General features: G+C 48.3%; 2 protein-coding genes across 3 annotated transcripts; one reads left to right on the forward strand and one right to left on the reverse strand.

The window, feature by feature from the left end:
• Positions 1 to 451: 451 nt before the first annotated feature.
• Positions 452 to 10,938, reverse strand: Ddrgk1 (DDRGK domain containing 1). The gene is made up of 9 exons (XM_005068634.4): positions 10,777 to 10,938; positions 9,627 to 9,836; positions 8,386 to 8,498; positions 8,077 to 8,178; positions 4,681 to 4,803; positions 4,314 to 4,352; positions 1,580 to 1,636; positions 1,056 to 1,104; positions 452 to 735 (listed from the first exon to the last, which is right to left on the reverse strand). Exons 1-9 carry the CDS (start codon positions 10,865 to 10,867, stop codon positions 569 to 571), a joined length of 951 nt encoding a protein of 316 aa, XP_005068691.1. The 5' UTR covers positions 10,868 to 10,938; the 3' UTR covers positions 452 to 568.
• Positions 10,939 to 13,859: 2,921 nt separating this feature from the next.
• Itpa (inosine triphosphatase) lies at positions 13,860 to 26,048 on the forward strand. 2 transcript variants are annotated; one of them, XM_013112262.3, is made up of 8 exons: positions 13,860 to 14,015; positions 19,153 to 19,210; positions 19,308 to 19,372; positions 19,825 to 19,898; positions 21,324 to 21,355; positions 22,913 to 23,086; positions 24,204 to 24,280; positions 25,433 to 26,048. In XM_013112262.3, exons 1-7 carry the CDS (start codon positions 13,950 to 13,952, stop codon positions 24,263 to 24,265), a joined length of 531 nt encoding a protein of 176 aa, XP_012967716.1. In that variant the 5' UTR covers positions 13,860 to 13,949; the 3' UTR covers positions 24,266 to 24,280; positions 25,433 to 26,048. The 2 variants fall into 2 exon arrangements, with proteins under 2 accessions (XP_012967716.1, XP_005068539.1); XM_005068482.4 differs by having other exon boundaries at positions 22,913 to 23,028.
• The last annotated feature ends 467 nt before the right edge of the window (positions 26,049 to 26,515 follow it).

Raw genomic sequence — 26,515 nt, forward strand, 5'->3', positions numbered from 1 at the left:
CTTCCTCTCCCTGCCTCATAAGCAGCTGGCCAGTCTTTCTCCCACAGACCTCCCTTTCAGGGGCTACAAAACGAGCCTATGTCTCCAGGTCTCTATCCTTGGCATTTCTCATCAACTCTTCTCCCCAGGGCTTCTGACTCTACTCAGAACTCCTGGGTCTGTAATAAGATGGTGGAACTTCCACAACTGGAGGAGATATGGTCTGAGAGATTCTCCTATATGCACTTCTCTCTGCACAAGAAAAGGAACTCATCCAGGGAGCTGGGCTTGCAGGGCACAAATGGATACAATAAATGTGCAATAGGTTGTTTTTTTGAAATCATGAATGGTACTTCTGCTACCTTATAAGGGACCCTCTAACCTCTAAGATATACCCCAAAGTTTAGATTTCACCTGCTTATCTGGGGGACGCCAGGCCAGGCCTTTGACATCAAGTCACAGGAAGCTCAGCAGTGCTCAGAGGTCTTTAATCCCCAACTTTCTGGTCAGATGCCATCCCTGCCCCAGGAAGGCAGGGAAGGACAGTGATGTATGTAGGCCACATGATACACTCAAGTGTGGGCTGGAGTCAGACTGAAGCCTGGGCAGGAAGGTCCTGGCCCCAGGAGATGAGGGAGTTGCTGGCCTGGGCAAGCTCAGTGATGGACACCCGGCCCCGCTGTCTGATGAAATTGGCCATGGCAGTCAGTTCCTCTGGGGTTATGTAGATGAACTTGCCCCGGTCGTCAATCACACCTGTAGGGACATGCACATTGCAGGACTGAGTCCTCCCGGGCCTTCCCTACCTAACCTGAAAATGCCCATTCCCTTACAACGGATTTAGAGCCTTTTGGTTCTTCTGTCAGCCTGGCTCTTCCTGGGTATATCAAATCCCATGTAGGTGAGTCACACCAATCCTTTCTTCATATTCCTCATTCTAGCTAGGCCGAGGCCTCTATATGTCTTCCTCAGTATCCCTCATTACATATCCCTCCCAACCTGGAGAAGCCAAGCTGCTCTTGGAACAAGTCCCAGCAGCCTTTTGAGGTCACACACTCCCCTCGGCAATTTCTCACCTGTCAGAGTCCCCTCGGTGAGTAGGTCTTGAATGCGGTTTATGGTGTCCTATGAGGAAAACAAGACTCAGAGCTTGTCTTGGGGTCCCCAAGACACAAACCCATCACCCTTCTACTACTACAGTCAAATTTCCCCCTCTCCTTATCATGCTTGTCCCCTGGTTGTGACCATGCTTCCCTTTGGAGGGACTCTTGAGTGGAGTGACTGTGATCCTAGGATCTGCCAGCTATTTTTCAGCTGGAAAAGGAGTTGTCTGGCTGCAAAATAACCTGCTTGCAAGAGGTAACTGGATTTGGGCTCCTTTGGTTACAGGGAAGGCTAAGGTAATGGCATTTGAATTTCCTTTTTCTTTCCTGTTCTTTTCATCTCTGTAGAAGTGCAGGATTCCTGAAATGTGCTGTTCACTCTTGGGTGGAGATAGCCTGGAGAGGCATCACAACTTACCATAATCAGGCCAGCCCCCTACTTGCCACACAGACCCTCTAGCTGTATCCCACATCCTAATCCATGGTCCAGGGCTTACCTGAGTCCTCAGACCCATCTGGAAAGCCAGATCTTCCAAAAGCACAACCTTGGACTGCTATAAATAAAAGGGAGAAGAGACAGGCTGAGACCACTTGGCCAGCTCTAAGCCAGAGAGGTGCCCTGCCTGCCTACCTGCCTGCCTTCCAGGGTTTCTCTGTGTAGCTTTGGAGCCTGTACTGGAACTCACTCTGTAGACCAGGCTGGCCTCAAACTCACAGAGATCCTCCTGCCTCTGCCTCCCGAGTGCTGGGATTAAAGGCGTGCACCAACACCCTCTTCATACTGTCTGAGGTATTACCCCTCTCACCGGGATTGGTCAAATAATTACCACTAGGGCTGGCAAGATGGCTGTCAGTCAAGTGCTTGTGTGCTAATTCCCAGAACTCACATAAAGATGCTGGGTGTAACTGGCAGAGGTGGAGGCAGAGGCAGATGGATCTCTGGGAGTTCGTATCTACATAGTGAGAACCTGTCTCAAAAAAAAACCAAATAGCTGAGTGTGATGACATTATGAAAAGCAGAGGCAGGGAGATTATTGGGGCTCACTGGTCAGCCAGTGTGACCTGCTCGGTGAGTCCCAGGCCAGTGAGCGACTGCACATCACCCTTCTCCTTGCAAAGGATATAAATAAAATTTAAAAAAGGTGGTGGACATTACCTGAAGAACAAACAATACTAGAAGTCCCCCACATATGTGCATATCTATGTATACACACCAGTACACAGGAGCACCCACACATATACAAACACACAAAGGAACCATATTAAAGTGGAGAAAGTGCTTCCTGCATGCAGTCCTATGCCATGTTTCATGAGCTGCTCTCACATCCTCAGGAAAAGCTTCAGCTCCCAGCAGCTCAGTCAAGGAGTCACAGCTGGGTCTACACATGCAGCTGCCCCCACCTTTGCCACATATAGCATATGCTTTGAGAGAAGGCGGTCCCTTGCATTTCCGTGAATCTTCCACAGCAAATGAGCTGGGGGAGTAATGACATGGTGACGCCTCCTCAGCTACACATGGCATATGACTTGTTGGAATGCCAAACTCCATGTGAAAGCAGGGGCACGGGGTAAGGGTCGGAAAGGTTGGGGAGGGTACAATCAAGAGGCAGCTGGATCAGGGATGGGGCAAACACAAGGTGACCTGGCCAGCAGCTTCTACCTACAAAACAGACCAAGCACTAGGCCTCAGTAGCAGCTTGGAGCAGGAACACAGCCACCTCCTGTGGTGCCTGGTCCCTGAGGATCTGGTCTGAGGGTACTACCAAGGTCAAAAGTGTATTTGAACAAACAGATACACCTAGCCACGGTAGAAAGTGGAATAGACATTCTTACTGTTCATGTGAAGCAAGCTGTGTGCAGACACCTTCCTCTGGTTCTGAAGTTCTGTCTAGAGGGCCTAATCCCTTGGAGTGTGGAAGAAAGTGGATGGGATGAGTTTCAGAGGTCTCCTCCTTCCTCTAAGATGGTAGCTCCACGGGCATAAGTTAGCACAGGCCGAACAAACTCCTAAGCTCCAAGAGTTTGGAGACCATCAAGAATGGTGTGATGGTAGCGCACGCCTTTAATCCTAGTACTCAGGAGGCAGAGGCAGGCAGATCTTAGAGTTTGAGGTCAGCCTGGACTACAAAGTGAGTTCCAGCACAGACAGAATTACACAGAGAAACTATCTGGAACAACAAAAACAATAACAACAACAAAGAAAAGGAACCTCCAGGGAGCCACCAAAGCAAGAGTCAGACCTACCTGGAAACTCCCTTCTGGCCTCTGAAGAAAAGAGGGCAACCCTGAAGCTGACCTCCAAATCTACCTGGGAGGCCTCGTGAAGGAAGTGCTGCTTCCCCCTGTGTAGGTAGGGATAGCAAGTCCTCAACAACAGCAGGACAGTGTGCCAGGGTAGAGTTGGGCTTCCTCAAGGGGGAAGGCGTACAATCTAAGTGTAAAGGGCCCTCTGGAAGATCCTGGGCCCTAGACATGTGCCTAGCCCCTCACTGTTGTGGGGAGACATCTAAACCCTGCTCTCTTTTAGAAGAGGTGGGGGAGGATTATGCAAGCCCCAGCTTCTTGGCAGCCCCTGATACCACCTCCACCATCGCCCCCGCTCCCTCTGCACTCCTTCCCTCAGCTGCCTCTGCACCTCTGAGCTGCACTTGAAAACCTCTCCCCTTCTCGCATCCTTTGTGGGAGAGAAGTTGCTTAGCAGCAAAGCAGATCAGGATGTGCTTACACAATGCAGAGCAGCATCGGGGCAGCCTGTGAAGTGGCTATGGACAGAGGGACACTGCTGACTGCTCTAGGTTACAATGGAAACATCATCCTATTTCTTCTTGAAGGTGCAAGTTCCCAGGCAGGACCACAGAGCACAGGACATTTGTTCCAACTCAGTGGCACCTCAGTGTGACAGCACTGACAGAAAACACATGTGAACTGACTTCAAAACATGATGACTCATTGAGCGTGGGGTCTGAAGAGCAGAGGAACTGTCAAACCAAGAATTAGGAAGCCATCAGAAGCTTGCACCTCCCACACACACCACTGTCCTTCTCTACCTTCTGGGTGTGAAGGGAAGGGACTTTCCTGGCCAAGAACCAGTCGCTGGACCCCATGCCCATTCTGATCCAGGACTAAATGAAACATCCCCCGTGGGTCCTGAGAACATCTACAAAACACACATAGACACTTATGCACACTCACATGGCAGGAGAAGATGCCAGGGTTCTCTGAGCCTCTTACCTTAATGTAATTGATGAATTCTGTCAGGAAGCTGTGAGACTAGAAGGCAGAGAAACCAGTGAACATCACCCCTGGCTGGAGGGACACAGTTCTGTGCCTGGCCCTAAGTGTCTATACTCCCTGCTTACCTACATGCTGCCTGCTTGCAGCCTGCCCTGTGTCCCCACCCCGTCACCTCCCAGACTAAGGGACAATGGGACAATAGTCTCTGCTGAGATCAAGGCTGGCTACAGTCACACTCACGGGCACCCAACTGCTTCTCAGTGCACAGCCAGAGTGTCTTAGGTGGAGCGGATGGCCTTGGATCTAACACACGCTATACTTTTGGCACAGGTTTCCCAGGGTTTCCCAGGAGTGATGGGCCCACCTGCTCCTCAGTCATGGTTTCGCTAACGCCTTCCTCTTCTACCACGAAGGCCTCCTTCAGTTTTAGGTACTCCTCATGCTCCCGCCGGGCCTGCTCCTCCCGAGCTTTTCTCTCTTCCTCCTCCTGTGGACACAGAGAACAAAGAGGCAGGTATTTGGGGCAGCTGCCCACTCACATCTGTTCCAGTTTCAGCTGTCTCTGCAGGACACAAGCAAATACAATCTAGAGAAAGTGCTTCTGCAAGACTTCCATTTCACCCTTTGGTCTCAAGCTAAACAACTGGCGGAGGCTTCCTCACCAACCCGACCACCCAGGCAATGCTGCTCAGACCCTGCTCCTGTCTGTTGCTCAGGAGGTAATGTAGGAAAAAAAAAAAAGTCTTGAAAACACTGCCACAACTTCTCCTTGGTCATGTCCAGATATAAACAAACAGCAGATTCTGCTTCCTACTACCCATTCACCCAGCCAGTCCACTACAGCCTGACTTGTGAATCACCTAAGTAGACAGCCTCACTTGAAGAACTGCCCTGACCGCCTTGATGGATGTGCGAAGGCCCGCCTCCCAGTAGCAGCCCAGATAAAAGAGCATCAAAGGAGATTATCTCGCCTTTTTCTCAGCCAGTGTCTTTGTTCACCTCTCTCTCTTGCCCCTGGAGGCCAAAAGTGGACATCAGAACCTCCTGAGCTGGAGTTACCCCAGTGTTTGTGCGCCACTTTATAAGGGTGCTGGGATCCAAACTCTGCTCCTCCAATAAAGCAGTAAACATCCTTCCCACTGACCCATCTCTCTAGATTCAACTCTCCATTTCCTAAACGAAGCAGAACAGTGACTTATTTCCAACAAGTATGAGAGATGGGGGGAAATAGTAAAAGGAAAAGCAGACAGTAATAGTTCAACAGTGGAACACTTCCCTGGAATGCACAGGCCGTGATCAATATTCAGTACTGGAAACAAAACAAAAACAAAACCTAACCCCACTCTAACCAAAGATAGACACCAGTCATTCCAGCACTCCAAAGGCAGAGGCAAGCAGAGTGCCACAAGTTTGAGGCCAGCCTCTGCTACACAGAGTTGAGGTCTGCCTTTACATAGTAAGACCATCTCAAAAAAAAAAAAAACAAATTAATTGATTAAAAATAAAAATCAGGCTGGAGTGACAGCTCAACAGTTAAAAGCAGTGGCTGTTCTTTTAGAGGACTCAAGTTTGGTTGTCGGCATCTATACGATGGCCCTTATTTTTTAATCTAAAATAATAAATAAAATAAGTAAAATAAAAATAAAAATCATTCAATCCAAATCAAGGTACAACCTACAACTACTTTCCCAGTGCCCCTCAAAGCTATCAAGAGGGTAAACAGGAAAACCTGACAAATTCCACAGAGGCCTAAGACTTGACAAGTAAATGAAACAGTACGTTATATATGACCCTGCAAGAGAAAAATACTTGGGCTGGAGAGATGGCTCAGCAGTTACGAGCAGTGGCAGCTCTTCCAGAGGACCTGGGACTGATTCCCAGAATCCACATGGTGGCTCAAAACATTCTATAACTACAGTTCCAGAGGAATCTGGCGCCTCATCTGGCCTCCAAGCATATAAGCAAGCAAAACACCCATATATATAAAATAAAAGTAAACAGAAAAAAAAAATACTAGGGCTGAGATGTATGTAGCTCAGTTGGTAGGGTCTTTGCACAACAAGCATGAAGCCCTATGTTCAATTCCCATCTAAACCAGACATAATAGTACACGCCTCTCCTCTCTGGGCTTGGGGAATAGAAACAGAAGGAAAGGACATCCTTGGTTACACAGCAAGTTCAAATCCAGTCTGTTGACTCAATAAACCAAAAGGAAGAAAAGAAGTCTGAATAAATGGTGACACTTAATTAAGGGTGTGTTACTACTGCTTTGAGAAATGTACCAGTATCTTACAGTAGGGGTTAACTGCTGAGAAACCTAACACAGGGAGAAAGCCAGAACACCAGAGGCACATTAGGCATGATCACTACTCAAAGGTAAAGAACTTTCTCTGCTCCTGCCTCCCGCTGCCACTCCTCCAGGTCCAGGCTTCCTCCAGACACAGAGTTCAGCAACAAGGCCACCTAGAGGCCCTCTTACTTTATGTGCCCTACATGCTTGCACTTCCCCCCTTCTTAGAAACCTGGATCTAGAATAATCTGGATGACAAGGAATCATTAACCACCTTCCTAGGTGGCTCCAGTTCTCCAAGCACCACTCCTATGCCAGGCACTCAATGGATTCATCATCTCTTAAAACTGTGGATAACCAGCTGGGCTGTGGTGGCACACGCCTTTAATTCCAGCACTTGGGAGATAGAGGCAGGAGGATCTCTGTGAGTTCGAGGCCAGCCTGGTCTACAGAGTGAGTTTCAGAACAGGTTCCAAAGCCACACAGAGAAACTCTGTCAAAAAAAAAGAAGAAGGAGGAGAAAAAGAAAGAGACTGAGGATAAGCTCAAGGTCCCTGGGACCTAGGAATGCCCTATTTCTCCACCTCCTTTTCTTTGTCCAGATGCTCTGACCATGTTCAATGTTTCTCAAATGTTCTATACTTTGTAGCTCATGGTCACAAGAATCCCCAGCTCTGGGCTGGAGAGATGGCTCAGAAGTTAAGAGCATTGGTCGTTCTTCCAGAGGACCTGGGTTCCAATCCCAGAACCTACATGGTAGCTCACATCTAACTTCAGTTGTGATGTCCTCTTCTGGCCTCCATGGGCACCAGGCACACACAGAGTGACAGGGTGAACAGACATACATGCAGGCAAAACACCTATACATGTAAAGTTTGTTTTGTTTTGCTTTCTCAGACAAGGTCTCTTTACATAGCTCTGACTGTACTGGAACTCAGATATCTGCCTGCCTCTGACTCCCAAATGCTCCACCATGTCTGTTTAAAAAAAACAAAAAACAATATACATTAAAAAAAAAAAAAAAAGAGCCAGGCGTAATAGCACACACCTTTAGTCCCAACACTCAGGAGGCAGAGACAGGTGGATCTCTGAGTTCAGGGCCAGCCTGGTCTAGAGTTCCAGGACAGCCAGGCCTACACAGAGAAACACTATCATCAATAACAAGAAAAACAAACCTCAGTTCAAACCCATGGTGCTTCTACAGCTGATATTTTGAGGCCAGGGGAAAGAATAAAACAGGGCAAGCCTCTGTGCTGGATTCACAGTTCATTTTCTGTTTTAGAGACAGAAGGTCCAAGCTGACCTTGAACTCAGGTCCTACTTCAGCTTCTCAAGTGCTGGGATTACAGGTATGAGCCACCACCATACCCAGTGCCATGCCTGTCTTGTAGAAGGGAGGCATCTGGGAGCTATGTAGGAGCAAGATTAGGTCATAATGGGTCAGACAACAGTGTCTGGAGTCAATCTCACCTTCTGCTCTTCCTTCAAGCGAAGTCGCTCCTCTTCCTTCTTCCATTCAGCCTCACGTTGGGACTCTAGGCGTTTCCGTTCCTCACGTTCAGCCTCCTCAGCCTGGAGAGAGGTGGATCTAGGTCCTTCTCCCTTTCTTCTGGCTAGTTTGCCCTCCCTGTGCCAGGACATAAGCTAAGACTGCAGGAGAGCAAGCCAGGTAGGCAGTGGCACCAGCCTAGCATTAAAGGACCCCAAGGGCAGTCTGATGGGAACTAAAGGTTGGGCCCTTTCCCACCCTTGGGAATTATACCCCATCCTCTTGCTTGCCTCACGCTGGGCTTTGCGAGCCTGTTTTTCCTCTAGTTTCCGTAATTTCTTGGCTCCAATTTTCCCTGTTGGGTGAGCTTCTGCTGGCTTCTCAACACCTTCTTCTTCCTGGGCTGGGTATGTTCAGGCAGAAAAAAATTAAGTCCTAGACAGAAAAGACATCCTTCCCTCAATCACCTTCCTCCAGGGATGGGGGATGGGGGTGGGGACGGAGTGTGGTACCCACCTCTGCCTTTCAGAAGTATCCACCACAAATGTGCACACACGAGTGTGGGTCTGAGAACACACTCATGTGTACTGGGGGGTAGGCAGGGGTGGAAGGCCACAGGGACAAATAAGACTTTAGGTGCCGCACAGCTGTACGAAGATCTCAACACTTGAATGCCTGTGGATCACAGGTGTCTGCACCTGCAGGCGTCCCTGGTTTCTGTCTCTGTGCTAAACCACCAGGGAAGGATGAACTTGTGGGCAAATTTATTTCAACCATATATTCAACCCTCCATGTTGTAGTCAGGAACCGTTGGGCTCCTTCAACCAGAATCCTCCCTTTATCCTAACAGAGCCAGACTGAAAAAATAACCCCAACCTCAGGGCCACTCCAGGGTCAGCTGAAAATTAATAACATGTTGATGCCCGAGCCTCAAAATGTATGACTGAAATCTGTGACAGGGAGGATGGTGACCAGAGGGCTCTCTGCTGTTGCCGTGTGCTGCTTTTGAAACAGCTGTGTAACCCAGGTTAGCCTGAAACTTGCCATGCTCCCGTCTCTGTCTTCTGAGTGCAGGAATTATAAGCATACACCAAATATCCACTAAAGGACTCTTTTTAAGCCAAAGGGGCTAATAATCCCAAGGCAAAAGTCAAATCAAGGCAAAGTCCCAAATTTGCCTAAATTCTGAGTAAGATCTAACAATCTCGTCTTCATACGAGGCCAGAAAAGAGACATTTTCCCCATAATCCTAAAGACTTCATGAGACCCCCAGCAGCTGGTATGTGGAGATCATGTCAACAGAAATATCTCTATTTCCAAGCACTTATTCTAGGGTTATAGATAATCCCACCGAACCAAGATGATTGCCCCATGGAGTAGGGATTCGGCTAAGAAATGTCAACTCTGAGCAACAAAATGCAGGCCCAAGACTCTGGCCCCACCACTAAATGTCCTTCCTGGCCCTTTTCCAGTCTGGGGGACTTGCTAACCCCTTTAATTCAGCCCTCTCCCCGAGACTGGGCCCTCTCACCTGGGATAACAGCTTCATCCTCGTTCTCATTAACTTCTGCCCAGGCCCCTCGCTGGGCTCGACGCTGGGCCTGTAGACGGCTGCTCAAGTCCCTCCTGCGCCGGGGCCGGCCTCCAGCAGCTCTCTGCTCCTCAGACTCCTGGGGCCAAGGCTGGGCTACCTGGCCTGCTCCAGCCGGCTCTGCCTCATTGAGCAGTGGTTCTCCACTAGCTTCCGGGAGGGAGGAACCACAACACTGTCAAGCAGCCCAGCCTCTTGAGAGTGAAGAAACAGCATCTTGGGAGTTTCCTCCTCCCCTGCTCAACCTCCTAGACTATTGATGCCCACAGCACAGTGTTCCAGCTTTGGTCTGTCAAGGCATTTATTACTCATGCCTCGGTGTCACGCTGCAAGCTTATTTCTTATTTCCTAACCTCTTTAATACCTTTACCTCCTTTCGAAAACTCACTCCTCCTCCCCTCTGCAGGAGACCTGTTAGGATACTCTTGCCCTGAGGGTTACAGGTCTCATTTGATGCCCACTGCAAGATTGCATTTACTTCTTGCAAGCTATAATTTTATAGGGTACTCCATCCAGAGAGCACATTTCACAGTCAGGGTTTGAATCTCCCCTCCCTGGAAGATTTGTTGGCTATCAGCTTTACCTCAGCTTCTCTCTCTTCTGCCCCTGGGGCACAGAGACGCTCTGAAGTAGCCTATAGGCTCAGGCATCAGAGACATAAGAAACTCCTAAGCAAACATGAAGTGTTAGTAAGGAAGACTGACAGGTTACATGTTTTGTGCCAGGCCAACGACATGGCCTTCTGATCCTGGTGGAGGGTAGGGCAGAGAGGAAGATGCCTTCAGTTTTCTGAGGCTGCCTCACCCTGGTAAGTAGAACACACTGGGCAGGATTAGAGAACCTGCAGCCTTTCCTATTGGTATAGAACAGAACCGCGGGCTTGGTTCCCAGGTAGCGTCCCCAGCCCAGGGCTCTTTAGTCCCGAAAGCATCCTCATGCGCGTGTGCAGAGCTGACCCGCGCACGCGCTCCTCGTTAGCACAGCAAGGCACGTCTGGGCATGCGCACCAGTCGCGATGCGAAGGCCTACCCGAGCCCTGGAGCCCTGAGAAACCGGACTCCTTCGGCCCTGGGACGGCGGCACCTCTTACCTGCTGCCGCCCGACCCCGGCTGCGAGTCAGGAAGAAGATAAGCCCGATGAGCAAAACTGCCGCCGCCAGGTACACCCAGGGCCCCACCATGACGACAGACAGCCCGGCAGTAAAGCGGCGCCCCCGCGGGACCCGGATCGCCAGGCCCCGCCCACTACCGTACGCTCTGCCCCGCCGCTCACTGTGCTCCGCCCCCGCCCGTAGATGACCAGGGCCTCAGTTAACCCCGAAGTCCCTGCTGCCGCACGCTCGGGAAGCGGAGATCCGAAGACTAGCATTTCAAGGTCGTCTTTGGCTATGTAGCGACATGGAGGCCAGTCTGCAGTTAAGAGCACAGGCTGCTATTTCAGGGTCCGAGTTCGGATCGCAGCACCTACACGGTGGCTCACAATCTTCTGTGATTTCAATTCACAGGGATCGGATGCCCTCTACAGACCTATATCCTCGAGCACCAAGCACGCACGTTGTACACAGACATACATGCCTGCAAAACACTCATACACATAAAATAAATCATATATAAAAGAGTGGAGGTGGGTAAGTGGCTATCAATTAAGCTGGGGTTATAGGTTGGTTATGTGGTCAAGGCCCTTAGTTTGACCTTGAGCACTGAAGAAATGTTAATGTCTTACTAATACTGCAGCTCAGACATCTATTGTATTTTTTCTGTAAATACTGAATATTTTGTAATTTTTCAATTATTAGGCTAGTGCTGTCACAGTAAGCTGAATCTCTAGTACCTACATTCTTTGTATTTGGAGATTTAAACCCATGCTTTCATGCAGGCAAAGGCTCTGCCATGGAGTTTTATCTCAGCCCAGGCCCCTACATTAGTTGATTTGTTTTGTTCTCAGACAGGGTCTCTGGTAGCCTAGGTTGGCTTGAAACTTGCTGGTAACAGAGGATGGCTTTGAACTCCTGATCCTTTTACTTCAAACTCCCTAGTGCTTGAGTTAGCTGGGATTACAGGCATGTACCCTGATGCCCCAATGCTCCTCCATTTTTTAAAAAGATTTATTTGCTTATTATGTATACAGTGTTCTTCCTCCATGAATGCTTGCATGCCAGATGAGGGCACCAGATCTCATTACTGATGGTTGTGAGCCACCATGTGGTTGCTGGGAATTGAACCCAGGTCCTCTGAAAGAGCCGTCAGTCTCTTAACCACTGAGCCATCTCTCCAGCTCTGCTCCTCCATTTTTTGTTTGTTTGTGGGTGAGTTGTTTTGTTTCTTTGAGACATGGTCTCATAGCCTGGCCTGGCCTAGAACTCACTATGTAGACAAGGCTAGCCTCAAACAGGAATCTGCCTTTCTCTGTCTCAGTTGTAATTAAAGGCATGTGCCACCACAGACTTGGCTGACTCCTGCTTTATTTTTTTAAAAAATACTATTTCATGATGTGTGTATGTGAGTGTAGTATATATGTGGACCAGATACCAGAGGTCACCTTTGCCTTTTAAACCTCATCTACTCCTCCACTTTCCTGAGGGTTCCCTTTGACTTCTTGGAGGAGAAAGACAAGTGCCATGTAGGAAGGGCAGTGTCCTCAACCCAGCCTTTCCCAGTCAACTCTAAGAAGCCACACGTCCTCAGAGAACACCACCATCGGAGGCCAGTGAAGGGGAAGCTTTATGATCTGCCTCCAAGGACACAGTATACATCAAAGGCACTATGCAGTACACGGCATTAACAGAACTAAGCAAAGAGTTTTGGAGAACATTGCTTTGGCTGTTCTGTGAGGATGGTTCTGGAGTTCAAGGCATTAGTGGGCTGGGCATGTGACTCAGTGGTACAGTGCTTGCCTAAGTTCCATAAACCCCCAAGTTGTACCTATAACAACACACAAACAACCAAGACTATAAGAGATAAATGCTATTAAGCTAAGCAACCAGGCTTATTAAGATTCCATTGTTTGTTTGGTTTGTTGTTGTTTGGTTGGTTTTTCGAGACAGGGTTTTTCTGTGTAGCTTTGGAGCCTGCCCTGGAACACTCTGTAGACCAGGCTGGCCTCGAATTCACAGAGACCCTCCTGCCTCTGTCTCCCGAGTGCTGGGATTAAAGACATGAGCCATCAACGCCCGGCCAAGATTACATTGTGTGTGTGCTTCGGGGTCCAAACCCAGGACCTTGGTCATGCTATGCAAATGTTCTACCATCAAGCTACATCCTTGTCACAATGTATAGCCCAGACTAGCTTTGAACTCAAGGTCTTCCTGTTTTCGTCTCAATATGCTGATATTACAAGTGTGCACCACTCTGTCTAGCTAGCACCCCGAACTTCCTTTTTAAAAGATTTGATTTTACTTTATATGTGCACAGTGTGTGTGCCTGGTACCTTCGGAGGCCAGACGAGCTCATGGATCCCCTGGAACTGGGATTACAGATAACTGGGAGCAGTCATGTGGGTGCTGGGAACAGAACTCTGGAAGAGCAATCAGTCTCTTACCTGCTGACCCATCTCAGCAGCCTGAGTTTACAGCTTGCAGAGAACCTAGGTTTGGTCCCTAGCATCCGTATCAGGTAGCTAAAAGCACTAGTAAATCCAGGTCCAGGGGATGTTCTTCTGGCTTCAGCGGGCTTAAGTGCGCATGTGGAAGGCTAATAGGGGCATTCTAATCCTCCGTGCTGTGTTCCCGGTGCAGAGACTGGGCTGAAAGGGGATGTCCCCGGAGAAGGGATGCGGTTTGATAAGCGGGACTAGCTCCCAAGCCTAAGAAATGGGTAAATGGCTTGTTGACGCTGTTTAAATTCGCAGTGAAGTAGATAGAGCTAGCTCGCGAGGTGTGGGGCTGAAGGTAAGGTTAGGACGGAGCCCTTGTCTAGGAGTTTTCCATGACAGAGCGGAGGTTCCGAGGGGCGCACACCGCCCAGGACACAGGGCTGCAGCCGGTCACGGCGCGGCTTCTAGGCTCCCTCCTCGTCCAAGCCCAGCGTGGGAGGAGCAGAGGATCCCGGCGCTGCATGACCTCTCCTGCCCGCTGCGCGCCCCTAGCGCCCCGCCCAGCACTTGCTGCAGGAAACTCCTGCCGCGGCTGCCACCTCGCGGTAGCAGGCCGCCGCAGCCTGAGGGACAGCTTTAGGTTTCAGGTAGGGCCGGAAGTCTAGCTACTTCCGCTTCCAGCCGGGAGTGTCTACTGTCCCGGGCATTCTCGGCGGTAACCAGCCCTTACAATGGCCGCGTCTTTGGCGGGAAAGAAGATCGTGTTTGTGACGGGAAACGCAAAGAAGCTGGAGGAGGTGTCGTGGGGTGCGGGGACTCTCTAGAAGGCGGGTGGAGATAAGACTTCAGGACTTGCCTTAGCAAGGAAGCACGGGAGAGGGGGCGAGGAACACCCGGAGTTGGAACGTGGTTTAGTAGCGCCTGTGTGGAAGGGCTGGGCTTGGGGAAGAGATCTTTGTGGAGTAGGCGCCTTGAAGATCCAGAGGATTTAAGGTTTTTTTTTTCCTTTAGGACTTAATTATTTACTATGTATACAGTGTTCTTCCTACCTGTATGCCAGAATGCCGTAAGAGGGCACCAGATCTCACTATAGATCGTTGTGAGCCACCATGTGATTGCTGGGAATTGAACTCAGGACTTCTGGAAGAACAGCCAGTGTTCTTAACCTCTGAGCCTATTTAAGGTTGTTTTTTTTTTTTTTCTCGTATTTGAGATCGTGTAGCCCGGGCTAGCCTGACCCAACTCTGTAGCCAGGATTGATCTTGTTCTCTTGACCCTCCTGCCTCCCAAATTCTGGATCTACGGGCATGCCCTCACAGCAGCTTTGGGATGAGTAAAGTCAGCAGACCATGAGGCTGGAGCAGCGGCATCTGTGACAAAGATCAGCCCCTAAGCCCTAAGTTTTGACACCTCTCCACCTCAAAAGTGATGACAAACAGAAAGTGTGGGGGGTTGATCCAGACTCAGTAGTTCACAGTCCACTGTGGTCCATCTACCCTTAGACATTTTCTGTATCTAAATGTGTAATACCTCATAAGACTCATGGCTGACCACAGTATAAGAAAACTGAGTGACAAAAGAAAAAAACTCGACAAGTTTGTCTAAGCTGTGCGTGCTCAGCTTTAGAATGACGACCCAAAGACTTTCGTTTTCTTAGAGCCTTGGATCTAACCCAGGACTTACAGAATTGCTGTCACTGTCCTACTTCTGAACTACACTCCTAGCCCGAGAAGCTGTTTTCCTACCTCGTTTTGATGAAGCATTACGATAGGATGTGATCAGAGAGGGTATGACCCAGTGCTAACAGACTGGGGAAACTCAGCAGGTCCATCCAGATTGGATTTCCTTGTGCAGGGTTTCTTCCTCCCTTGTATGTGGTAGGATTGTTTGTGAAGTGAGGATAGTTCACATAATTTCAGGGCTTTTGTTTGTTTGTTTGTTTTGCTTTGTTTTTGAGAGAGGGTCTTGATATGCACATACATAGCCCTTGCTGTCCTAGAACTCCCTATATAAACCAGGCAGGCCTTGAACTCACACAGAAATTCACCTGCCTCTGCCTCCCAAGTGCTGGGATTAAAGGCGTGCACCACCACCACCACCACCACCACCACCACCACCACCACCACCACCACCACCACCACCACCGCCCGGCCCTGGATGCTCATTCTTAGCCCAGTTAGTCTTTCTTATTTTTTCCCCATTTGTGAGAGGAGATAGCAAAGCTTCTGGCAGATGTCACCTCTGGCCCTAGTTGAGTGTGCTCTTCAGTCAGCATTGCTCAAAAGGTAGGGTCATGTATGGGCAAACAGGCTGACATCCACTGTATATATCTGAGGCTGAACAATTGATACAGCAGGAGGACCCTTCCTCGTTTGAAAACAGGGACTAGTGGCATTTATGTACAGGACAGGATGGTCTTCGAAAGAGCTAAAGCCATCCTGATTAAAGGTTTGGGATCCTAAGGCCAGGCCAGTCAAGGAGACAGGTGCTGCCATCTGAGTGGAGTAAAGCAGAATGGTGACTGCCAGACCCCAGTCCTCTGACTGAGCATATGGCCTTGCCACATTAAAGGGCCCAAGGCTAGTGGAGAGTGTATCAAGTGGAACACTTGCTTATGTGTGTGCAAGTCCCCACCAGTACCTCCACCTTGTCATCAACAGAAAGGAAGGGCGGTAAAGTAAGGGTCTGGTGTTCTTAGGAGGCTCTTTGGAGAATAGGACTTGAGCTTGACCTACAGCAGGAGAGGGAGTCTGTCTTTTTGGTTTATTTTTTAATTTTGTTTTTGCTTTGTGTCAGGCTTCATGCATACGAAGCAAGTGCTGTACCACTTTATATCTCTAAAGCATTTATTTATGGGTGTGTTTTATGCATATGTGCTTGCCTGTGTGGGAGTACATGAAGGGCAGACATGGATGTCAGGATGTCTTTCTAAATTGCTTCTCCACTTTTTTTTTAGAAAAAATTTTAGAGCTAGATGGCTCAGAGGTTATGAGCACTGACTGCCCTTTCAGAGGTCCTGAGTTCAATCCCAGCAACCACATGGTGGCTCACCACCATGAGATCTGATGCCCTCTTCTGGCCTGTGGACATACATGCAGACAGAACACTGTATACATAATAAATAAATAAATCAAAAAGAAAAAAGAAATTTATTTTACGTATATGTCTGTGCACTGTGGGCATGGAGTATCTACAGAGGTCAGAAGGCGTTGGATCCTCTGTAACTAGAATTACAGATGATCGTTAGCCACCACCTGGGTTCTTTGCAAGACCGACAAGAGCTCTTAGTTGCTGAGCCATCTCTGCAGCCCCTGTCCACCTTGTTTTGGGGGCAGTTTCTCTCACTGAACCTGGAACTTACTGTTTTAGCTAGACAGGCTGACTAGCCAGCCCCTGAAATCTGCCTGTGACTGCCTCCTAGTGCTGGCATTACACCACCATAGCTGACTCGTTTATCTGGATGCTGTGAGCCTGAACTCAGGGCCTTAGGCTTCTGCAGCAAGCACTTTACTCGATGAACTTTTCCCAGCCCCTCTTCACATCTTTTTGGTAGGCTGTTGGCATAACAATGAAACCTAAGTGCCTGTACTTGTTGTGTGGATGTTGTATGTGAGGTGTGCAGATTGAGACCAGAGGAGGCCGGTGCTTGTTTTTCTTCTTCTCTTGAGATGGAATCTCCCACTGAACCTGCCCTGTGCTGTTCGTTTGGTGGGGTGGCAAGCTCAAGCAGTCATCCAGCACTGAGGTTACAGGTAGCATGGCTAGCCCAGAGTTTTATGTAGTGCAGGGGACCAGAACTCAGGTCCTCATTGTGCTGCAAGTATTCTTACCAACTGAACCATCACTACAGCACACCATCCCCATTTTAAAAAGTTATTAGTTTTATGCTTATGAGTTTGCATGTGTCTGTGTACCACATGCATGCAGTGCCTATGGAAACCAGGAGAAGGCATTGGGTCTCCTGAGACTGGAGTTACAGATGGTTGTGAGCCACCCTGTGGGTGTTAGGAACCAAATAGGGGTCCTCTGCAGGAGTAACTGGTCCTCTTAACTACTGAGCCTTCTCTTTAGCTCCTCCCTAGTTTTTGAAATAGGAATTTACTCCGCAGCTGAGTTAGCCTTAAGCTGTGGTCTTCCTTTAACCTTTCTAGGGATAGGATTGTGGAATTATATGTGTGAGCAATACTCTCTCTCTCAACTGGATATTCAGAAAGAAAAAGTTTCTTTCCACCTCCCTGCCCTTAAATATTATATATGTAATTTTGTTTTGTTTTTCAAGACAGGGTTTGTCTGTGTATCTTTGGAGCCTGTCCTGGAACTCACTCTATAGACCAGGCTGGCCTTGAACTCACAGAGATCTGCCTGCCTCTGCCTCCCGAGTGCTGGGATTAAAGGCCACCACTGCCTGGCTTAAAAAAATGTGTATGTATATATACATATATCAAACATGTGTGTGTGTTTTAAATTATGAGTATGGCCGGGCGTTGGTGCGCACACCTTTAATCCCAGCACTCGGGAGGCAGAGGCAGGCGGATCTCTGTGAGTTCGAGGCCAGCCTGGACTACCAAGCGAGTTCCAGGACAGCCTCCAAAGCCACAGAGAAACCCTGTCTCGAAAAACCAAAAAAAAAAAAAAAAAAAAAAAAAAAAATTATGAGTATGTGTTGGGGGAAGGACATGACGTCAGAATAACTTTCAGAAGTTGGTTCCTTTTTTTTTTTTTTGATTGACAAGCTCAGGCTGTCGGGCTTGTGCAAGCAATAAATGCTTTTATCTGCTGAGCCATTTTGATGGCCCCATCCCCCTCTTTCTTTCCAAGATAGGTTCTTGCTGTATAGCCTTGCCTTGAACACACAAATCTTCTATCACAATAGAAATAATACTCTAATATACAAAAAGAGGAGGACATGGAGGTACATGCTTTTAATTGCAGCATTCTGAACTCTGAGATGGGAGTACTTTGAGTTACATAGTGAGACCCTGTCTCATAAAAAGTGAGTGTGTGTGAGCCCGGCAGTGGTGGCGCACGCCTTTAAACCTAGAACTGGGAAGGCAGAGGTAGATGGATCGCTGTAAATTCTAGGCCAGCCTGGTCTACAAAGCAAGTTCCCGGACAGGCTCCAAAGCTACAGAATAACCCTGTCTTGAAAAACCAAAAAAAAAAAAGTGTGTGTGAGTTGAAGGGAGGTGGATAGCTCAGTGATAAAGCATGTGCTTAGCTTGTATGAGGTCCTGAGTTCAATCCCTAATACCACAGAAGTCTGAAGGAAATAAACTCAGTGATAAAGCATGTGCCTAGCTTGTATGAGGTCCTGAATTCAATCCCTAATATCACAAAAATCTGAAGGAAATAAACTATATTGAGGTATAATTTTCAACAATGTTTGTGTGCAGTGGCTTACACCTCTGCAGACCCTGATTTTGATAGGGTTAAAAGTACTGGGAAGCTATGACATGTGCCTGTAATCCTATAGTACTGAGTTGGGGTGGGGCTTGAGTGATCAAGAGATGAAATTGCCCACGCCAGCCAGGGCTGCACCGGGAAACAGAAGAAAGGGCAGTCATGGGAACCACTGCAACCTGGCTTGTTACCCTGAATTGAAAAGGTGAATGTAAACTCGGGCTTAGGGGAAATGCAGAGCAGTTTTCTTTGTAAGGTTATTCTCTCTGACCCTTGAGAGAATTCCTGGGCTAGGGTGAATGCCTTTTAGAGCACAGAAGGGAACAACATTCTAGATGGAAGGGTGGGTGAGGTAAAAAACAAAACCAGGAGTTGGTGGGAGAAAGGATGCTCATTTAGTGGGTCTCTGAGAGTTGGGGTGAGGCCTATGGGCCCAGTTTGATAAGCGTTAGGGGACTAATGGTGATAAGCATAGGGAACTAGTGGGGAATTGTTAGCAAATGGTGTGACAAATGTTCTTTCATTTTGGAACAGGTCATTCAGATTCTAGGAGATAAGTTTCCGTGCACTTTGGTGGCACAGAAAATTGACCGTATGTTTCTGTTTTGTTTCATTTCTAAAAGTGGTTTGATTTACCTGTCACCCTGTGTCCTGACTCTGTACATCTGTGTGTCTTTTTCCCTAATAAGTGCCTGAGTACCAGGGAGAGCCTGATGAAATTTCCATACAGAAGTGCAAAGAGGCAGCTCGCCAGGTACTTAACCATTGTGGTCCCCCATTCAGTCTTGTGGGCTCCTGGGCCTGTGCCTTGTGGAAACAGGCAGAGAATAAGATAGTTTGTTGGGACACTGTCTCTTCAGTTCCAACTCTCACCTTTCTGATTGTTAGTTCCATACATTCCAGTCATACATGTCCCTGCACATATTCACCCCCACACACCCATACTCACAGTTTGCAGAGCTGGGAAGGAGTGCATTATAGAATCGGGCTTCCTAGCTGATTTCCAGCAATTCATTGCTGTGTTGAGCAAGACTTGTCATTGCTCTCGATGTCCACATTTCTAAGCTGAAGACAAAATTTTATGGCACTTAATGAACCTGTGACTCCCCTTCATCTAGCTGTGGTCTAGGCCCCAGCTGAGCATACTTATGGTTGGATGAAGCCTACCGCCGATAGAAATCTCAGGGTTGTATGTCTTTGTTACAGGTACAGGGTCCTGTACTGGTGGAGGATACCTGTCTGTGCTTTAATGCCCTCGGGGGACTCCCTGGCCCCTACATGTGAGTACCCTACTACACCTCTACCTCTGCAGGGCCCCATCCACAAAACTACCAGAAGAGTAAAATGGTTAGCTACCTGATGTTATCTTAGCATCAACACCGAGCAAGTCTGTCAAGGACAGGAATGGAGAAATGGCTCAGTAGTTAAGAGTGCTTGCTGCTTTTCCGCTGGACCCAGATTTGGTTCTCAGCACCTAAATCAGGCAGCTTATAACTGCCTATAACTTCAGCTTCATGGAATCTGATGCCTCCAGCCTTTGTGGGTACCTGCATTCATATACACACACCGAACCATACATGTGCACACACAAATAATTAAAAATAACATAAATCTTAAAAACAAAAGGAAGAGCTGGGTTTAGTGGTGCACATCTTTAATCCCAGCACTAGGAGGCAGAGATAGGCAGTTCTCAGTGAGTTTGAGGCCATCCTGGTCCACATAGTGAGTTCCAAGCCAGCTAGAGCTGTACAATGAGACTCTGTCTCAGAGAATATAGGGGCTGGAGAGAAGACTCGACCCTTAAGAATTTAGGTTCCATTCACATAGATATGTATACACACACACATAAACAAATCTTTAAAAAGAGGGGTTAGAGCAATAAGGCTTAGCTATTAAGAGCACTGGCTGCTCTTGAAGAAGACCTGGGTTCAATTCCCATCATCCACATGGCATCTCACAACATCTGTAGCTACCCTTCCAAGTAGCCTGACCTCTTCTGCCAGCACCCGGCCCGCAGGTGGGTGAAGGTGTAGTGCCTTTTTAGAGTGCTTGCCTTTGTTGTCCAATAAAGCCCAGAGTTCAGCTCCTGCTTGTGTGTGTGTGTACACCAGGTGAGCAGGCATGGTAGTGCATGCATAAAGTTCCAGCACTTGCAAGTTAGAGGCAGAAGGATCAAAACTTCTTGGCTACATAGGAAGTTCTAGGCCAGCTTAAACTACATGAGATCCTTCACCAAGCAACCAGAGAGACACAATTTTCTTTGATTATGAGAATGTCGTTCTGTGAGATTGAAAAGTGGCATCTGCTCATTTCCAAGGTGATAAGGCACTCTGTCTCACCTGCTTCGGCCTGAGTGTTTCCCTAGTCAGGACTGAGGCTCTCACCTCCTTGGTATACTGAGCCTCGCCCGGCCCTTTTTTTTTTTTTTTTTTTTTTTTTTTGACTCAGGTTTCTCTCTTTCTCCTCCCTTTCCTTCTGCCTCTCCTCAATCTCCCTTTAGTCCCCTGCCCTTCCTTCTCTTCTCTGTTCCTCTGCTGCTGAGCTATACTTTCAGGCTTTGAATTATTTTCTTAGTTTGACTTGAGACATTCTTTTTCACTCCTCTTGCCTTTGGAAGCTCCAATCCCTAGGGGGTGTAGTCCAGAGTAGGTGTTAGGAAGATTAGTCTGCTCTTGCCCTTGGTACTGACTCTCTTTCTTTTGCAGAAAATGGTTCCTAGAGAAGCTAAAGCCCGAAGGTTTGTATCCCTATTGTTTCTTCCCATTGGTCTTTGGGTTGAGTCTGGGAGTAGTCCCATTGGTCTTTGGGTTGAGTCTGGGAGTAGTCCCATTGGTCTTTGGGTTGAGTCTGGGAGTCCCCGTTAGTGATCTGTGCTTTAGACCCTGCCATCACCCTCTACTCTCTCTCTGTTTGCACACTAGTGACTCCAGAAAGCACTGAGGTGGAGAGTTGGGAACAGGCGATAAAAGCCTTGAATTTAAGGGACAGGGGGCTTATAGTTGATTTATCAAGGGACTTGACCTTAATGACTTTGTAGTTCTTGGCTTCAGCCATGGCCTAGCCTGGTCTTCAGAGAGGGAGCTACCTCTTCTAGGTCCAAGAATCTATCTTTTCACTCAGGAGTGAATGCCAAAGTGTTCCCTCTTTAGGTTTTTGGGTTTGTTTGTTTTTTTGAGACAGCATTTTTCTGTGTAGTCTTTGCTGTCCTGGAACTAGATCTGTAGACCAGGCTTGCCTTGAACTCAGATTGATTTGCCTCTGCCTCCCAAGTGCTGGGATTAAAGGTGTGTGCTGCCGCCACCTGACCCTCTTTATATGTTTTTTGTTGTTGTTTTTAAGCACTTTAGTCACAGTTAGGAGGCTGAGGTAGGAGGATCCAGAGTTCAAGACCAGCCTGGCCCACACATAAGAGCCTGTCAAGAAAACAGAATGGATTGGAGAGATGGCTCTGCTGTTAAGTGTTGCTCTTGTAGAGCACCCAGGTTTGATTCCCAGCACCTACAAGGCTGCTTATAACTGTCCATAACTTAATTCCAGAGGATCTGGCATCTTCTGGCTTCAGTGGGCACTAGTGCACATGTATGTGGCCAAAACACTTACATATGAAAAAATAAATAAGTCCTTAAAACCAAACCCCGTTTGACTTTTTGGAGCAATCTGTGTCAGCCATGCATGGGAGGCACATGCCTGTGGCCCAGCATGAGGGAGACTCTGGAGTTCAGCCTGGGCTATGGAGCAGATTCTGTTTTAGAAACAAAAACAGCTAGGCATGGAAGTCTAAGCCTGTAACCCTGAGAGCTGTAAGCAGAGGATCAGAAGTTCATCAGCTATACAGTAAGTTAAAGAATGGCCTAGATACCTGAGATGTTCGTCTCAACAGCAACAAAGGCTGGAAATGTATCCCAGTATTCAGAACGCTTGCTTAGCATACATAAAGTTCTGGATTCAGTCCCTAGTGCCACATAAACCAAGTGTGGTAATGAATACCTGTAATCCCAGCATTCACTGGTTGGAGGCAGAAGGATCTTATGCTCCAGTACAGCCTGGGTTACAAAGTGAGTTCTAGGCCAAGCTGGACTACATGCGACTTTCATCTCAATAAAGAACCTTGCTTTAGTTTGTGCCAGAGCCTGAAGAGAGACTTCAGCTCCCTCTTGAGGACTAGAATGCACCCTTGAAACCTCTCACCCCAACATAGTCCAGTTTGGAGAATTCTTCCACAGCCTTGGCCTTCTGGAGTGAGGGTGGGGACTGGACAACCTGGGTTCACTGACCTCACTAAATCTGCCTGCAGGTCTCCATCAGCTCCTGGCCGGCTTTGAGGACAAATCAGCCTATGCACTTTGCACATTTGCTCTCAGCACTGGAGACCCAAGCCAGCCCGTGCTCCTGTTCAGGGGCCAGACCTCGGTGCGTACCCACTGCGATCTGCTGCAGGAACAAAACAAGAAGAGGCTAGAGTTAGCAGGTGCTTTGGGACACTATGCTTGCTGTGAGACAAACCTGGACACTACAGTTAGAAAAATGTCAGTCCCCAAACCTATTTGACCCCTAGCCTTATATACTCAGATCTTGTCAGAGTAGGTCCTGGCAAGATGCAGGTGTATAAACAAAAGGTAACTGTTCTCAAAGCCAAAGCTAACCTTGAACTCACAGAGAGCCACCTGCCTCTGCCTCCTAAGTCCATCTTGGTTTTTTGGTTTCTCAAGACAGGGTTTGTCACCGGGCGGAGGTGGCTCATGCTTTAATCCCAACACTCGGGAGGCAGAGGCAGGCGGATCTCTGTAGGTTAGGGAACAGCCTGATCTACAAGAGCTAGTTCCAGGGCGATCCAAAGCCACAGAGAAACCCTGCCTCGACCGCCCCTCCCCCCCAAAAAAAGAAGACAGGGTTTGTTTGTTTGTTTAGCCCTGGTTGTCCTGGACTCACTCTGTGGAGCAAACTGGCCTCGAACTCACAAAGATCTGTCTGCCTCTGATTCCCAAGTGCTGGGATTAAAGGTGTGCACCACCATACCTGGCCCATCTTGTTTTTTGAAAGAGTTTCCACTGACCTGAAGCTTGCTAAATAGGCGAGTTTGTTTCCCCTTCCCTGGGGTTACAGGAGCTATACCACTATAATTGGCTTATTTAAGTGTTTTTGTTGTTGTTTCAATGTGGGTTTTGGGAGTTGAACTCAGGTCCTCACGATATTAAAAGACAAGAGAATCACCAACTGAGTCATCTCCCTAGCCTCCCTTTTTTTTTTTTTTTTGGGTTTTTTTTTTTTTTTTTTGGGTTTTTACGAGACAGGGTTTCTCTGTGTTGTTTTGGAGGCTGTCGGGCCTCCCAATTTTTTATTTCAAGACAGGATCTGACTGGCCTGGTACCTCAGCATTCCTCCTGCTTCAGCCTCCTCAGTGCTACCATTACAGACTTGCCCCATCACACCCAGCTACTGCTCTACCCTTATCCAGGTGCCTAAGAAATTTAAAGGGAAGTGGGGAGTTTTTGAGTAATTCAGGTGTAGTCAGAACAAACTCACTCTGGTCCAGTACATCTCCAGCTACACACGTGGCCGTTACACACCTGTCCTCCCTATTGCAGGGCCAGATCGTGATGCCACGAGGCTCCCGGGACTTTGGCTGGGATCCCTGCTTCCAGCCTGATGGATATGAACAAACGTAAGGAACCCAGATTTTTTCCCTGGTGCATGGGCTTGGGTGGGCACCCTGCCCATGTGCAGTCATGCAGATAAGGGTAAGGCAGGCTCTGTTCCAGCTGAAGCCAGTTCTGCTGGGATGGATGCAAGGAATCTAGGTGGCCTACTCCATGGTGGGGCAACATAGATATCCTAGGTTGTGATCCCAGCTTACTTGGCCATTATGCCAGGTGGCTCCCATCCTCTGGCCCTGCCTACTAAGATGCATAAATCTTGTGGTTTTGTGGAATGACATTAGCTCCATCTAGACTAGAAAAATGCATACTTTTGTAGCTGTCAGATATATGGAACCTACACAGTAGTATGTGTCCTCAGCACTTCACATTAGCATCACCTTCTTATTTATACTTATTTTACATTGCCATTACTAGAGCAGGCTCTCCAGACTGTAGCTCCCCTGCCTGGTACTTCATAGGGTCTCAAGCAGCCCTGGTCAGCCCGTCTTTGGGTGTCAGGAGTGTGCTCTGATGTGCTCTCCGCTTGGGCTGTCATGGAGCACTTGGAATTTAGTTAAATGAAGAACTGAGTTTACTTTTATTCTGTTTGTTTATTTTATGTTAATAGGTGTTTTGACTATGTACATATCTGTATACCTGATGACTGTACTGGTCAGAAGGGACTGTAAGATTTCAGGGACTGAGCTAGTTCTGAAGCCTAAAGGCAGGGTGTGACCTCTCACCTCTAGTAGTGTCCTCCCGCAGACAAAATTGGTTCCTGCCAGCTGCCTGGTTCTCCAGCCCACAGTGCTGTCGATCTGTCAGGCTTCCTGTCAAACACCCACCTCATTCTTGCCCCCAGCTTCTCTCCATGACTGGGCTTCTGTCTTACACAGGAATTTAACAGTGTCTGGTAGAATAGGCTGAGGAGCTGGCGGCCCATTGCCTGCTTTCCTGGTTCTCAGGGTAGAAGGTCATTTTGGGGCTCAAACACGGAATACCAGGGGCCTGTCTGCCCCTTGCCTGTACACAGGTTCTGGATATGTTTTCTACCTACAGGGAACCACCACCCCCGCAACAGAATCATTGGGCTTTGGTCTCCAGGGTGGCAGTGGGGTGCCCATCCTCCTGACAATCTGGGTTCCCTGTTTTCTGAGCTGCTTCTCTTTGCCTCTTAGGTATGCAGAGATGCCAAAGGCTGAGAAGAACACCATTTCTCATCGGTTCCGGGCCCTGCTCAAGCTACAAGAGTACTTCAGTGTGACTGCTGGGGCTGCTGGCCACTAAGGCCATGGGCGAGGGGGGACTGGTGCAGAGCTCTCCAGGAGACGGGCACTCCTGGCAAGTATTTTTCTGGGTTTCCCTTTGCCGGGGATCCAGGCAGCTTCGGCAGCCAGGTATGGAAGAGCAGTTTGCTCTGTATAGGGGATTCTGGGCCAGTTGATACTACACTCTTAACCCTTTGGGATTCAAGGGTTGCCTTGGTGGCATAGTGGTGTACACCTTTACTCCTAGAATTTGGGAGGCAGAGGCAGATAGATCTTTGTGAGTTCAAGGCCAGCCTGGTTTACATAGTGAGTTCCAGGACAGCCAGAACTACACAGTGAGATGCTGTCTCAAAAACAAACAGAAAACAGAGTTACTCTTGCAGCCTCTGGGATCCTGAGAGAACTTTGTGTTCATACTTCTAAGCGGGGTTGAGAGTTGCAAAGAAACATACAACCTTTGATTTTAGAATGCAACAAATGTAAATAAGGAAGACGTTTCCAAAATAAATGGTATATCTGTCTTGAACCTTGTCTGTCTCTTGAGTTCCCTTTGACAGGTGGGAAGCCACCTTGATAGGTGATCAGAGCTGTGGGGAGATGCTCACCTGCCTGGATAGGGCATACTACTCTACTTAAGTTCTTGTTCTTAGAGTTGTGAATCAGGCTGGCAAATGACCTGAGTTCAATCCTAGAGCATACATATGAAGGGAGAGAACCGACACTCGGAGGTTTGCTCTGACCTCCGTTTGTATGTCATAAAATGAACTCCCCCCACCACACACACACACACACACACACACACACACACACACACACACACGTTAGAGACCCTCTCTCCTCAGAAGCCCATCAGGAACGCTGCTTAAGCTGCCGTCATGTGCAACCCTCCCCAAGCAGTTGTTTCAGTAAACACTAGGGAAGAAAGCAGGCTTCTGTGCCCCAGGCAGTTCTGGGCTATTCCCTCTAGTTTTTGACCCCTGAATTTGGCAAGGT

The sequence above is a fragment of the Mesocricetus auratus genome, unplaced genomic scaffold (assembly GCF_017639785.1).
Source record: "Mesocricetus auratus isolate SY011 unplaced genomic scaffold, BCM_Maur_2.0 Super-Scaffold_100004, whole genome shotgun sequence".
Classification (NCBI taxonomy): Eukaryota; Metazoa; Chordata; class Mammalia; order Rodentia; family Cricetidae; genus Mesocricetus; species Mesocricetus auratus.